Source organism: Diabrotica virgifera, chromosome 3 (assembly GCF_917563875.1).
Source record: "Diabrotica virgifera virgifera chromosome 3, PGI_DIABVI_V3a".
NCBI classification, from domain to species: Eukaryota; Metazoa; Arthropoda; class Insecta; order Coleoptera; family Chrysomelidae; genus Diabrotica; species Diabrotica virgifera.
Window position 1 is genome coordinate 147,075,246 of NC_065445.1, and position 14,497 is coordinate 147,089,742.

The window sequence follows — 14,497 nt, forward strand, 5'->3', positions numbered from 1 at the left end:
GCTTTCAAACGGTAGATAGAAACAGGGTTGCCAGATTGGTGTATTTTCCCAAAATTTTGGGTTAATTTGAAAGCGTCTATTGAAATTTTTCTAAGCAGAAATTGTAGTGGGATTTTTTGGGGGCGGAAAATTATGGATGATTTTAAGGGGTCATGGTAAATTAAATTTGCGAATGTACATAGAACTGTATATTATACTCCCATATAATCGAAGACGATAGGAACTATGAATTATTTCCATGGCCCTCGTTGATATTGTAGTATGAATTTTGCTTTACTGTTCTCTTCATTTGACTAATAATTTATTAAAATGCGGCAACAATTTAAATTTGGAGACTTTGAGGTGTTTGAGCTTCAATTTCAGGGAATTTCAGTTTCTAAGTGGGGGATTTATAAAATATCATCTGGCAACTCTGGATAGAAAGCTCAGTATGTACTTAAAATAAAATTTCAACTTATATTGCTCGATTTGATTTTTGTATAATTTTTAAAATTGTATTACCCTTCTATTCTTAATTATTAAATTACTAGCTTCTAAATTCACTTGATTTCTGTCTAAAAACAAGTCAAAAATGAACCTAACCTTGCATAACTACAGAGTTATCTCATAACTTGAGGTTTAACGTCGCGTTATAAAGTGACCAGATAACTCAAGAACTGTCAAGAAATAACGCAAATAGTTAAGTTAAGTATGATACATCACACCAATTCGATGGTTATAACATAACTACAGGATAACTTTACGTTAACGATAACTTCGGTCATCCATCACAGGGCTGAATATCTGACATCAAAAGTTAAAAACCTAGTATTCGGGAAATCGCAAAAACATAAAACACTCTAATATGCTATAAAGCTACCGATACACAGTAAGTTGAGTGCAGACGTTCAGAAAACAAATAGTTTTGTAACCATATATTTTATACTATAATGTGTTATATATCGTTGGAAAGAGAAGATTTCAGAGAATAATTTTCAACCATAACCTAAAAAACTTCAATTTTCGGACTTTGGCTGCCCTTAAAACCGGTTGAGATTGCAAATGAAATTTGGTGGGCCTTAAGACGTAGTTATTGAACGTTTTTTGACATACAATTAAGAATTTTTAATTCACCATTGGCGTGCATACGGGTAATATGACGGATAATATTATCCGTATGCACGCCACTGGTGAATATTAAATTCTTAATTGTATGTCAAAAATGTGCAATACCTACGTTTTAAAACCCACCAAATTTCATTTGCATATCTTAACCGGTTTTAAAGCAAATAAATAAATCGTCAGTTTGTAAGAAAAAATTCGACACCCCCTATCTCGGAAACGAAGCATTTGCGGACATACGATTATATAGCAAACTGTCATTATTTTTTATGCAGAATTACCTCTTAAAGTTTGTCGCACTCATTTAGAAACACCCCGTACTGATTAAGAACATGGCTAGTTATAAAGTACCTAACTTTTGTATTATCCAATATAAGCGAAAGAATCAAAAAAACAGAATGTTATGAAGACCTGAGGCTGTAGTTGGGTTTTAATTTCAGTACTTCATAAATGCTAAAATATTCCGCAGAGTGTTGCGAACTTTGAGAAAAAACACAGTTTGATTCGTACACCCGGTATACAATGAAAATGTACCTGTTTAACAACAATATTATTACAGCGATATTTTTAAATATGGCTGTAACGTATCGAAAAAATTGCTTAAATCGGACAACAGGTTCAGGAGATACCAGACATCAAAAATGACCCATTTTTTGGGGTGCCCGTTTTCTCTGACGTGCAATGTGTAAGGTGTCTGCGTAAATCATAATTCCGAACATACAAAGGAGCACCTACAATATTTTTTAGTGTTCGGTTCTCCAGCATTCCTAAATTTCTATAATTGCTTTTTTTGGTACAGCCCCATAATTGAGTCGCCCAGAAGAAAAGTGGTATAATTGCATATAACTTAACTTTTGGTAAATTAAAGATTTTGTATGTTAACGAACTAAAAAATCTCAGTAATACTTACTGAGCCAGTGGTGACGGATTCTGATCAGTGGTGAAAAATACAATTTCACCAACAAATGTTTGTGAGTTATACCACTTTTCCTGAGTGGCTCAATTGTAGCCCAAAGATGTGTAAATCAGTATGTACTTTGTTCTGGATGGAAAGTTGAGAGTACCTACCTATCAACCAATACATATTATTTTTACTTTATCTTCAACTGTTCAGTTTTCTTTTTAACATGCTCCTTACATTTGAGTTTAATGTTCAGATTTAAATCCAGGTATTTCGCTATTTTCTTATTAGGAACAATGCTGTTGTTTAAGATTATTGGTAGATAATTGATTTTCTTGTTAGTAAAGTCAATATGAAGTTATTTCTATACATTAAACTTTATATGCCATTTTTTGGACCATCGTTCTATGCCATTAATTGCATTTTGTAGGTTAACCATAGTTTCTTCAAATTCTTACATTAAATACTATTTTTTAGATGGAAAACGATAACCAAAGGCACATAAAATTCGCATTTGACGATCCACCGCCTCCCATCGAAAGACATATCAACTGTCCAGAGGATGAGTACGGCATTCTGACACTGCACCCTGTAGAATTAGCGAGGCAACTTACGATTCTCGAATTCGATTTGTATAGGACAATTAAACCATCTGAATTGGTCGGTTCGGTGTGGACGAAGAGAGATAAAGAAACTACTAGTCCCAATTTGTTGAAGATGATCAAACATACGACAGATGTAAGTAGTATACATATAATTAGTACATTCTTTCACGGTTTTGCTATAAATTTTAAAGAACCGCTTGGATTGACATGAAATTTGGCATACGCATAGCTAACATGTCAAAGAAATAAAGTGATAGGTGCCGATGTGTGCCTTTGCCCTGGGGGTGAGTTTCGCCCCATCTCGGGGGTGAAAAAATATATCTCCAAGATAAGTCCCGAAATTGATAAACAGACTAATTTTAAGCAACTTTTGTTCTTTAGAGTTTTTTCACCAAATCAATACTTTTCGAGTTATTTGCAAGTGAATATGTTCATTTTTCAACAAAATAACCACGTTTTTAGACGGGTTTTCGCAAATAACTCAAAACGTAAGCATTTTGTCGAAAAAAATATTCTTGGTAAAACTATAGCCTATAAAAAAGTGAAAGAAACGGTCTATATATTAGGTCTCTATACCTAGCAAAAGCAGAGTTATAATAGCTAATGAAAAATAGGTTCATATTCGAAAAATTTTAAATAGAATAATTTAATGTGAAATATCCAAATAATAAAGCATTCTTAGGGAAAGCACATTACAACTTTTTTAAAGTGTTTAAAAAAAATTTATTTCTGTTTTTATAAAAAAAATTCTAGCATCAAATTTAAGCAAGTTACGCTGAAAATAAAGTTGGTCCCTTTTGTTTTGGCAAAAAAAATCAGGAAGATCACCCCCCAATTAGCAACTTAAATGAAATTAATCGTTACCCGCTTCACAAGTTACTTTACTTATGTTGTGTTTATATGATCTGTGAGTTTCATCGATTCAAAGTGCTTATTTTTGAAAGTTTGGTTTTAAAGTAAAATTTTTAATTTTGAAAAAATGCTTTTTTTCAAAACAAAAATCTTAAACAATAAAAATGTCGTCTTTACTTTTCTGAATAATTTTGTATTTTTTTGTTTTTCTGTAAGACACAAATTGGTTAAGATTCGGTGTTTCTAAATTTGCATACACTCGTGATAAGTGACTCGTTCAAGCCCTTTTAACTACAACTCTTTCAAAAATAAGGACTTTGAACCGATGAAACTTACAGATCATATGATCAATACATACGCGAGTAAAAAACTTGTGAAGTGGTAACAATTATAAGTTCATTTGAAATGCTAATTAGGGAGTGATTTTCCCGATTTCTTACCAAAAAAAAGGGACCAACTTTATTTTGAGCGTAACTTGTTTTTTTATGATAATTTTTTTTTAACAAAAATAAGCATTTTTTTAAACACTTTAAAAAAGTTAAAATGAGTTTTCCCCAAAAAAGTGCTTCGTTTTTTGGTTATGGCACGTTAAAATATTCGATTTGGAATTTGACGAATATGAACCTATTTTTCATTAGCTATAACTCTGCTTCTACTAAGTATAGTGACCTAATATACACCATGTTTTTCACTTTTTTACGTGCTATATTTTTGATAAGAAATTTTTTTCGACCAAATACTTACTTTTTGAGTTATTTGCGAAAAACCGTCTGAAAACGTGAATATTTTGGAGAAAATTTAACATATTCAGTCGCAAATAACTCGAAAAGTGTTAACTTGGTGAAAAAACTTTATAGAACAAAAGTTGCTTAGAATTAGTCATTTTGTCCATTTCCGGACTTACTTCGAACATATATTTTTCACCCTCAAAAGGGGATGAAACTCACCCCAAGGGCAAAAGCACACATCGGCACAATATCACTTTTTTTCTTTGACTTGTTAGCTATGTGTATTCCAAATTTCATGTCAATCCAAGCGGTTCTTTAAAATTTAGAGGTTTTGCAATATTTTACCTTTAAAGAACGTACTATTGTGCAGTATGATGACGTGAGCAGCGTGTAGATATCTGTCGGTATGCTGTTTGAGTCTTCGGTATACTGTATATATTCTTATAACACATATGAAAATGGTAGTTTTTCGTTTTCTTCCAGTTCCATAGTAAACTGAATTTTATGGTGGATATTATTGATGTGGTCTAAAGATCCTTTAATTTTTCTTTTACACGTGTTTGTTTAGGTCTAGTTTTGTCCGGTTAAAAATTAACATATTGACTCGCAAATAACTCGAAAAGTATTAACTTGGTGAAAAAACTTTATAGAACAAAAGTTGCTTAGAATTAGTCATTTTATCCATTTCCGGACTTATTTCGAACATATTTTCACCCCAAAAGGGGGTGAAACTCACCCCTATTGCAAAAGCACACATCGGCACAATATCATTTTTTTGTCTTTGACTTGTTAGCTATGTTTATGCCAAATTTCATGTCAATTCTAGCGGTTCTTTAAAATTTAAAGGTTTTGCAATATTTTACCTTTAAAGAACGTACTAAATTAGAACATGTTTAAGAAATAGATTAAACTGATATCTTTTTTCCAACAACATAACTTAATACATACTTATTACTTTCGGGTTATTTCAAACCCATTAATATATATATTTATATATATTTTTTGGTTAAATCAGGTCTATTGACTGAAGTAATATTTCATATAATATAAGGATTATGCGATAAGTGTGACTAACATATAGGTAGGTATGCTTCTGAAGCTATTTTGATAATGCTTTTCGAAGTGGAAATCGAAACGTCAAAATTAACGTATTTTCAACTAAAATTGTTGTTAATTCCCATTGACGGTAGTAAATAACAGAGATATCGCAAATTCGGAAGAATCTTATTGTCTATAGAATGGTAAAGATTGTGGTTTTTCTTTCTTGTCAGATGCTTTAAGCCCTATTAAATCATCGGATTTCTCTAGTTTTGATAGTGTGTGTTGAGTAAATGTTTTTACGTAATAGACTAAAATATATAGGTGAAATTTCTTAATCATTTTAGGCACGATGGGACCCTATAACTTAAATAGTAGAACCTAAAAGAAAACGTTTGAACACTGTGACGTCACTTTTCAGTGGCACATGCGTCGACAGTGGCGCATCAAACTTTCCACTTATGGACGGAAAAAATAATTTAAAAGTTACCCTCCCTTACTAACAGAATTAAATTTTTTTTATTTTTTTAAGTTCTATGTGATTAACATATAGAATTCAGCGTAATTTTAACCCACCACCCCCTTCCCCCTGCCCCCACCATCAAAAACTTCGTTTTTGGTTTTTTTTTGGTGGGATGCAATCAATTTTAAAATTTCAAAAAATTCACACGCATAGCTGAGGCTTTTATAAAACATGCCTATTTTTTATAGACCCACAAGTAGAGTGTACATAACCTCAAAAAATTAAAAGACTTTTTTTTCAAAAAAGCGTATAACTTTTTTTGAGGAATAGCTGCAGTTCTAATTTTTTCTTAATCTTGTGTGTTTTATCAAACACTATATTTTTAATTTTTTTCAGATTTTTCCGTAAGGCTCCCCACTTTCAAAAATCCGAACAACTGTTTTTTGGGGGGTTTTGGGGGATTTTCCCTATTTTATAGACTTCATAATATATCAAATCAATTTTGTTTTTATAGGTTATATATGTAACTTGAAGTAACTGAGTCCTTTAGAATATTTAAAAATTTTAAAATTTTTTGAGGTTATGTACACTCAACCTACAGGTCTATAAAAAATAGGCATGTTTTATAAAAGCCTCAGCTATGCGTGTGAATTTTTTGAAATTTTAAAATTGATTGCATCCCACCAAAAAAAAATAAAATCGAAAAATAAAGTTTTTGATGGTGGGGGCAGGGAGAAGGGGGTGGTGGGTTAAAATTACGATGAATCTTGTCTTAATCACATAGAACTTACAAAAATGAAAAAATTAAATTCTGGTAATGAGGGAGGGTATTTTTTAATTTATGTATCCCGTCCATAAGTGGAAAGTTTGATGCGCCACTGAAAAGTGACGGCACAGTGCTCAAACGTTTTCTTTTAGGTTCTACTATTTAAGTTATAGGGTCCCATCGTGCCTAAAACGATTAAGAAATTTCACCTATAGCGGCTCTTAGTCTATAAAGCTACGTAAAGTTAGAGCCGTTGGCTTCCTGCATGCAATTCCCAGCGATCTTTTGACGTGGTATGTCCATCGTGTAGGTAGGTGTGCATCGTGTAGGTGGTCTAGCTCAAACGTGTCACAAGAAAACAGTCTCATATCTAAATATAACAGTATAGAGCAGCGGTTCTCATTCTTTTTGTGTCATGTACCACCAAATACTTTTTATTATTTTTGGTACCACCTAACTGAAATACATATCTAACTAGGTGATCTAAATAACTATAATAGTGGTGCTGATTTTGGCTGTTTTTGCGTTTTGTGTACCACCTCAAAACATGAAATGTACCACCAGTGGTACATGTACCACAGATTGAGAACCGCTGGTATAGAGCGTTCTGTTAATTAGTAACTTTTGTTAATACATCAAACTAGATGTTACCAAGAAAGACGCTTTCTCTGTAACAGCTATAGTTAATTTAAAGAAAACAAACAAATAAAAGTCAGACCATAGAGATTTGAGACTTCTCTGGGGTGGGTTAGAAAACATAAGAAGGAATCATTTTAGTCTGGCCTAAAATGATTTATTCAAAGTAGATTTTAGGAATATCTAATTACAGGGCGCCAGCAAAAATATGTGAGAATTATAAATTAAATAGTAAATACATATAACTTTATTACCAAAACAAATATTATTTATTATAAACATCAATATAATAAGTATATCGTTACAATGTTTGAAATGAAAGAGAAAAACACTTGCTAAAAAGTCACCTCGAAGAGGTTTCAACTAAAGTACCTAATGCCCGGTTGCACCAACAGATCTTAGGCTTAAGTCGAGAATATCATAAGAATTAATATAATCTAATTATAATATATTACAATAAGATTACCATAATATAATAATAGATATAATTGATAATACGGTAAGAATCTAAAATTACGGTGCAATGTAAGTGATACTCAAGGAGGCCCTATCTATAAGTAGAGCTTAGCTAAGCTGGAGATCTGAAGATCTGTTGGTGCAACCAGGCATTAATTCCCTAAGAGCTCTTTACATTATTTTAAAATAAAACTGTTGAATAATAATTTTGATATGACTTTAATGAAGTAATAAACTATTATCTATGTTAGGAACAGATTGACTAGTGAGATATTGAAGTGTCTCTCAAATAAAAAAACAAAAGAATAGTCTTTTCTACGGGAAAGTAGTGATGTAAATAATTTCACTAACCTTTAGTTCCAAAACTTGAACGTCTTCACACCATCAACATTCTTACAAACAACCAATAGAAAAAGTTGCATCCAACAACCTCATTACTGCATTTCGGCCAACATCAAATCGGAATAAATATCCGACTTCAGCGTACAAAGGTCTCCAACTAATATTTAAAATACATATAATTCACAGCCTCTATACAAAATTCAGGAAAATCTATGCGGTGGAAACACGTGGTTTTTTCTTCGTACAAAAAATGTATAGCTAACGAAGGCTTTCACAGAAACTAGATTCTATAATCTCCAACAAGGAATCGGAAAACTAAGTCCATACGATGTTCCACAAACTGATGTAATCTTTAGAATAATCCAAAATATAATTTGTGATAATATATGCACATTTTGATCGAAGTGTGATCGGTTTACTTAAAAAACCATGCTTTTACTTCAAGCAATCAACGAAGGCCAGCCTCAAATTAATTATCTATTTCGAACCTGACAGAAACCTTGAACTTAGCCCAATCAAAATAAAATGTAGTGTTTACTATTTCCGTTACTATTTAAATGTTAAATAAGGCCTAATAGCTATACAACTTGTTATACATCTTATCAAAATTTGATATTCATTATGAATTATACAAGAACTTTGAGAAAAAGACCTTTCAACCGTAACATAGAGCACGCCAAACGATAAAAAACTGAAGTAACACTTTCAATTGGCGTTCAGTTGCTTACTTTGACTTTTTGATAAGCTATCGTCACAACCTGAAAAACTTTATGCGCCATTGTATAATCGTCAATGGAACCTACGAACATACAGTGCAAATAATGGACACACGATAATTTTACCAAAGAAGGCAAAGACGGTTTTGGTAGCATGAAAAGTTTCGGCAACTTCGTTTTAAGATTCCCATCGATTTATCTTGGGCGACCACTTAGAAAAGGGGAAATTTACTAATGAAATCAAAGAAAAACGCATCATTTTTGTGATACCTTTTTTTCTGGATTTTGCATCAAAAGATGAGCTTAAAAGCACATTTGATTTTCTGTACATAAAAATATCAGTTCTTATTATAACACACAATTTTTCAAACAGCAAAGATTTGAAGACTTTCAAATTTTCCGGACATAGATTGCAAAATTATTATGCAACCGAAATCAGATATTGCTATTTCTTTACACCATTGAGAGATAACTTCAAATTATTTATACCAAATTGTATGTGCCTTAACCCATTCGGTACGGTGATGCACCCGTGTGCATCACGCTTGACTGTCCGTTCAGTACGGTGATGCACACGGGTGCATCATGAGTTTTCGTTCGCCATATACGGCGGGCCACCATCTGAATATTTCAGGTATTTTTGTTCCGTCCGAAGTACCTTATTCAAATCTAAAAGTGGGGAAACCACGCCCAAAAGTGGGTGATGTCCAGAAGGAGATTAGATTTAGTTAATTTGATTGGTGATAAAGTGATAAGGTTGTTTGGATGTTTGACTGATGGGATTGTGTGGGAGGTGAAGTTACTGTGCTGCTGTTTACAACTTACCTTACTATCCCTTGCAAGATAATTTGGATGGAATTTCCCAGATTAGGAGATTGGGCGATATCAAGCACAAAATAATCTGGGGAATTCCATCCGAATTATCTTATTTATCTTTTTTAATAATTTTTTTTAAAATGGCATTTTATGGATAAAATTTAATTTAATTCAAATATAATGTAGAATAATAAATTTAATAAAAATAGTTTTATTTCTAAAATTAGTGTTATTATTCCATTAACTTTAATTAGTTGTAGTGTGATACTGTATTTTAACCGACCGCGCGAAGCCGCCTGGTAAGCGCTCGAATCCGTATATAGGAGCCGACTTGCTGAATGACGATCCGGCACGAAGGGGTTAAGCTAATTTCCAAAACGTTATTTTTACAATTTTTTATGAATTTCATATCTACACGCTTAAATTTTTTTTTGTTTCACAAGAGGCTTTTGTTCTAAAATTAATTTGCAAACAATTCTATTTATACATTTTTCTCGTAGATATACTTTCCGAAATATTCAGTATAAAGAATTCAGAATGAAAAGTTGCAAAATACGGGATTGTATTCAAATGACTCTTCGTTATTGATATTTTATGGGCTTTACGGTCTTTAAACTTTTATGCTTGATAAATTGATAATTTTGTGGCTAGCTGATTGACATCAACCATGCCATTAAAAAATCAATTTTTTGTTATATTTTTTTTCATTTTACACAACTTCAACTGGAGCATATTCAAATTTTAGATATAAACAACCTTCTTCACATATCCCTTAAAATCTAAGATCCATCCAACAAAGAACAACCAACTTGGATGAGAATAGACTCCCAAAAATTGTCCCAGAAAACAACCCGCCTGGTTCAAAACCCCCAGGAAAACTATCTAAAAGATGGAGGGATAGTTGGCAATCGACGTCCCAGGAAATTAACCAGAGGCAGCTTCAGAATTAAACAGATGGAAAGATCTCCAAGAAGTAAAAGAAGAAGAGGAAGACAATTTTAAAAAAGAACAAGAGCCATCCACGTCATGCACATTAGTATTAAGAGCCCTAACAAGGGTAACTATAATAAATAGAGTACAATTTTGTTGGTGGCTGCAGGAACAAATTTAGCTTGATGTATAGTTCTTCGAATAGGTTTTATTTGGAGATGAAGCTACTTCCAAGAATACTGGTACCTATATTTAAAAAAAGACATAATTTCCACTATCATTCATTTTCAATTCACACCTGAATGATTTTATGTAAAAAAAATATTAGAAAATATGTTCTCGAGCACTACTTTTCTCTATCACATAAACTCTGTGATCACATGAGCTTCAGTACGTCTCAGTTTTTTGTCGCGTGAGCATTTAAATGATAATTTTTTTGGAAGATGAATTAGAAGGGAAAGAACCATAAGATGGCCTCCCTATTCCCAAGAGTTAAACAAGTTAGACTTTTCTGTTTTAGAATATTTGATGCCTATAAATCGGAGCTCTGGTAATCGTATTTGAAATTAAACCAATAGCTTTATGTAAATATTTCACAAATAATTTTATTTTAAACTAATAAATTCTTAATGCAAAATATTTTTTATTTGGATACATTTTATAAAATTTAAAAAATATAATAATTGTTATTAAGCCTCAGATTATGTACCTACAGTTTATTTTCTCTATAAATAAATGTCTGTTTAATAATTATTAATGTATGTATTTAGTTAAAAATGCATTGTTCTTCTGTCACACAAAAACGTTTAACCATTCATTACTATGTAATGTTTAAAGGTCAGTTTGCCAAAAACCTACAAACATTTATTTTTTAGAAAATAATGCTACGTGTTTGTTAAACACTTTCTTAGTTCATCGTTTCGTCATATTTCTATATAAGGAGCTTTCGTCAAAACACCTATTTATAATTCTTTCAAGTTATCGCTCAGTTGCACCAACTTAATTGTCTACTAAATCATCTTCAAAACTTTTACCTCTACGACTACTAGTTTAGTGGTATGATAAATTGATGGTTTTAAAAAGTAAATGGCTTTGTCGTCTTATGCAAGGAATATTTTAGAAAAAGAAACTAAATTTATGTTTTAATGAAAATATCAAAGTCAGTTCAATTTTGTACTATAACTGGCTTTGTAATCTACGAAATAATATAAAAAGTGAGAATAAGTTATTGAAAATAATGCGCTAATTTTTCGGAAACGTGTTGCCTGGCAATAGACACAAGAGAGTGACTATTGCCGAATGGCAACAAGTTTGAGAAACAAACTGGAGCATTATTTTCTTATTTATTCTTACTATCGATTGATATTCTATAGGTTATTTTTTAATACTCATATACAAAATTAAAGTCTTTGTAAATAAATATTCAGTGACATTTACCACAATCAATGTTCTACAACTAAGTGAACAACAATAGTAGGCTTAGCAACTATTCAGAGGAAAATATCAATACAATATTAGCTAGATACTAACAACACTATTTAAAAATTACAGTTTTATTCATGAAATGATTCTACCGAATTACACTAGAGCTCTTAAAATTATAGATTCGTATTGCCCTCGTGACAATTTGGAATGAGATGCAGAACTAAAAGTTTATTTTGGTTCATTTTCTTAAATGTGACAGTTGACAAAACTAGAAAACTCGTTGTCATCAAACAGAAACAAAATACTTAAGTTTATTCTCAGTATAATAATGTAAGTAGATAATTTCTAATAATAATTAAGATCACAAAGTTTTATGAAATAAGAAATTTTTTTTATTTAGTTTAAATGCCTCGACAACTAAGGCCATTGGCATGGTATAGTTGATTTATACAATTATTAACAAATTATAAAATAACAATTATTAAAAATTTACAGAATAAAATGTTAATAATACAAAATAATAAGCTGTTACATTTTATTAAAAAGATTAGTGTCTTTGAAGAACTGCAGCACTTTGGTATATTCACTTTTAAGAACTTATATCTTAATAAAAAAATTCCAGTGTCATGTAATACATATTTTATTCCCGTTAAAACCTTGTCGTCTACTGACCTTTTCGACTACGATGGCACAAATTCAATAATTTTCTCAGTATGTACTATCCATCCATTAATCACAAATAAAGTTACATATTTCAACAACCGTATACCGATTAAAAAATATATTCATAAAAATTCGAAAAGTTGTTACATGACGTACGATTGAATATATTGAAAAATTTTATGTTTCGAGTTGACTACAACAAGCTATCTATGTGGGTAACAAATCGTCCATTTCCAACAGATATAGACAGGACCGGTTAACACTGAATGTTAAGAAAAACCTAAGATATTTTCCTTCCTAACATTAGTAGTATATTAATAAAATATTTGCAGCACATATGACACTATTTAGACTATTTAAATAAGTAGAAATATATAAGCAATCATTTAACGTCACCAAACGTCTTTTACCTTAACATCTTTCTGCAAATCAAGCTTTGTATGAAAAATAGATTTAAATCAATATCCTAATATACCACATAACCAAATATAAAGATAGTAAAAACTGAAGAAAAAATTGATTAGAGATTAATAAGGCGATAAGCAAATTAGTGGACAGTGGACATAGCTACCAATTAAATGGGAAAACAATTAAATTGTAAAATACTGTAGCTACGTGTAGAATACAAGGAGAAAAATAGGATTGACCAAGTTATGGCTGTAACATAATAAACTATTTTTGCACAGATCTATACTGGCCTGGTTTATTTATGTTATTTAGCGTGACCCCCGTTGTAAGTGTTAACACCTTCACTTCAGTTATTCTTAGTAGCATTGGGATCTTTTTCACACTAATGGTAATTCTCAATAAAATAACATGGAGTAAAAGTGGGGTCGCTAACCAGTGTGAAACTAGTCGATCTCAGTAGCGTTAATTGTTGCGTCTGTGGAGGTCCTTCTCAAGATACTGATACGTTTCTCTGTTGGCGTACATTGTTACACATTATAATTTGCTAATATTTACAATTTTTTTTATTCGTTTAATATCATAAATATTACTCCGTCCACTTATCAGATTACCCAATAATAACGTCAGTGGGCGAGGCTGGTAATGCTATCAAAGGGAAAAATTTTCTCGTCATGTAGTGGCCTAATATTTACTTGCATACCAGAAACATTTTGTATGATTTCGATGTTTGATGTAGGAAAAAGATGGCATTGGAATGAGAAATAAAATTTGACCATAATACCAATATTTCAATACAGTGGAACCTCGATAACTCGGATTAATCGGGACCGCGGTCGATCCGGGTTATCGAAAATCCGAGTTAGCCGGAGAGTATGGTAAAAATTAATAAAATACGGTATACTCATAGGTAAAGTCCGTTATAATTGAAATAACATGAAATATATATGCACAGTTCTTTCCTATAGTTGTATAGAGTAGGTATAGTATAGACTAGACAGTATAGAGTATTGTTCATTTCTAGGTAAAAAAACTCAGTCAGTTTCGGTTGTGTCAATTTCGTCTGCCATCGGAACGATGTTATGTTATTAAAGAATTTCATTGTTTAAAAGACCATTGTTTGAAAAAGAATTTTTTAAATAGTCTTATAGTTTTTTTTTAAACAATGCTAAGACAGTTGGAAATAAATAAAGGAATAACAGGTGCCTGTTGTTTTTGATAGCCTGAGATAATACACGTCGCTCTGCCGCCGCGTGTTATGAGTCATTTTTACTATCGTATAGTTCAAATTACACAAATACCCATTATCTCTCAAATATTATATTATGGTCGAAGCGAAGATCTGTGGGATATTTTGTCAGTGAAATTCGATATTTTTAAGACATTCCAGAAGCGGCTACAGATAAAATGTTTTAACATAATACATACATTTTTATTGTTGAAATGTTTGTCTGATGAAAATCGGTCCGGGTTAGCCGGACTTCCGGGTTATCGGGGGCCGACTTATCGGGGTTCCACTGTACTTAAATTTATAAAAAGAATAATGTCTAATCAGGTTATGACTCCTTTGTACAAATATAAAATAGGACTGGATAAAAACCAATCTTGCCTATGCGGAGAAGTTGGTGATATGCGCCTTGCCATGTAATCCTAG

General features: G+C 31.7%; 1 protein-coding gene across 12 annotated transcripts in view; it reads left to right on the top strand.

Annotated features, from left to right (window-relative positions):
* Positions 1–14,497, top strand: part of LOC114334083 (protein son of sevenless) — a 652,420-nt gene that overhangs the window by 576,089 nt on the left and 61,834 nt on the right. For 11 of the 12 annotated variants that reach the window (XM_050646939.1, XM_050646934.1, XM_050646936.1 and 8 more), the window contains exon 13: positions 2,480–2,740. The exons of the other annotated variant lie outside the window; for it this stretch is intronic. In XM_050646939.1, coding sequence (XP_050502896.1) covers positions 2,480–2,740 — 261 coding nt within the window. The remainder of the gene's footprint in view (positions 1–2,479; positions 2,741–14,497) is intronic. 12 annotated transcript variants of the gene reach the window in all.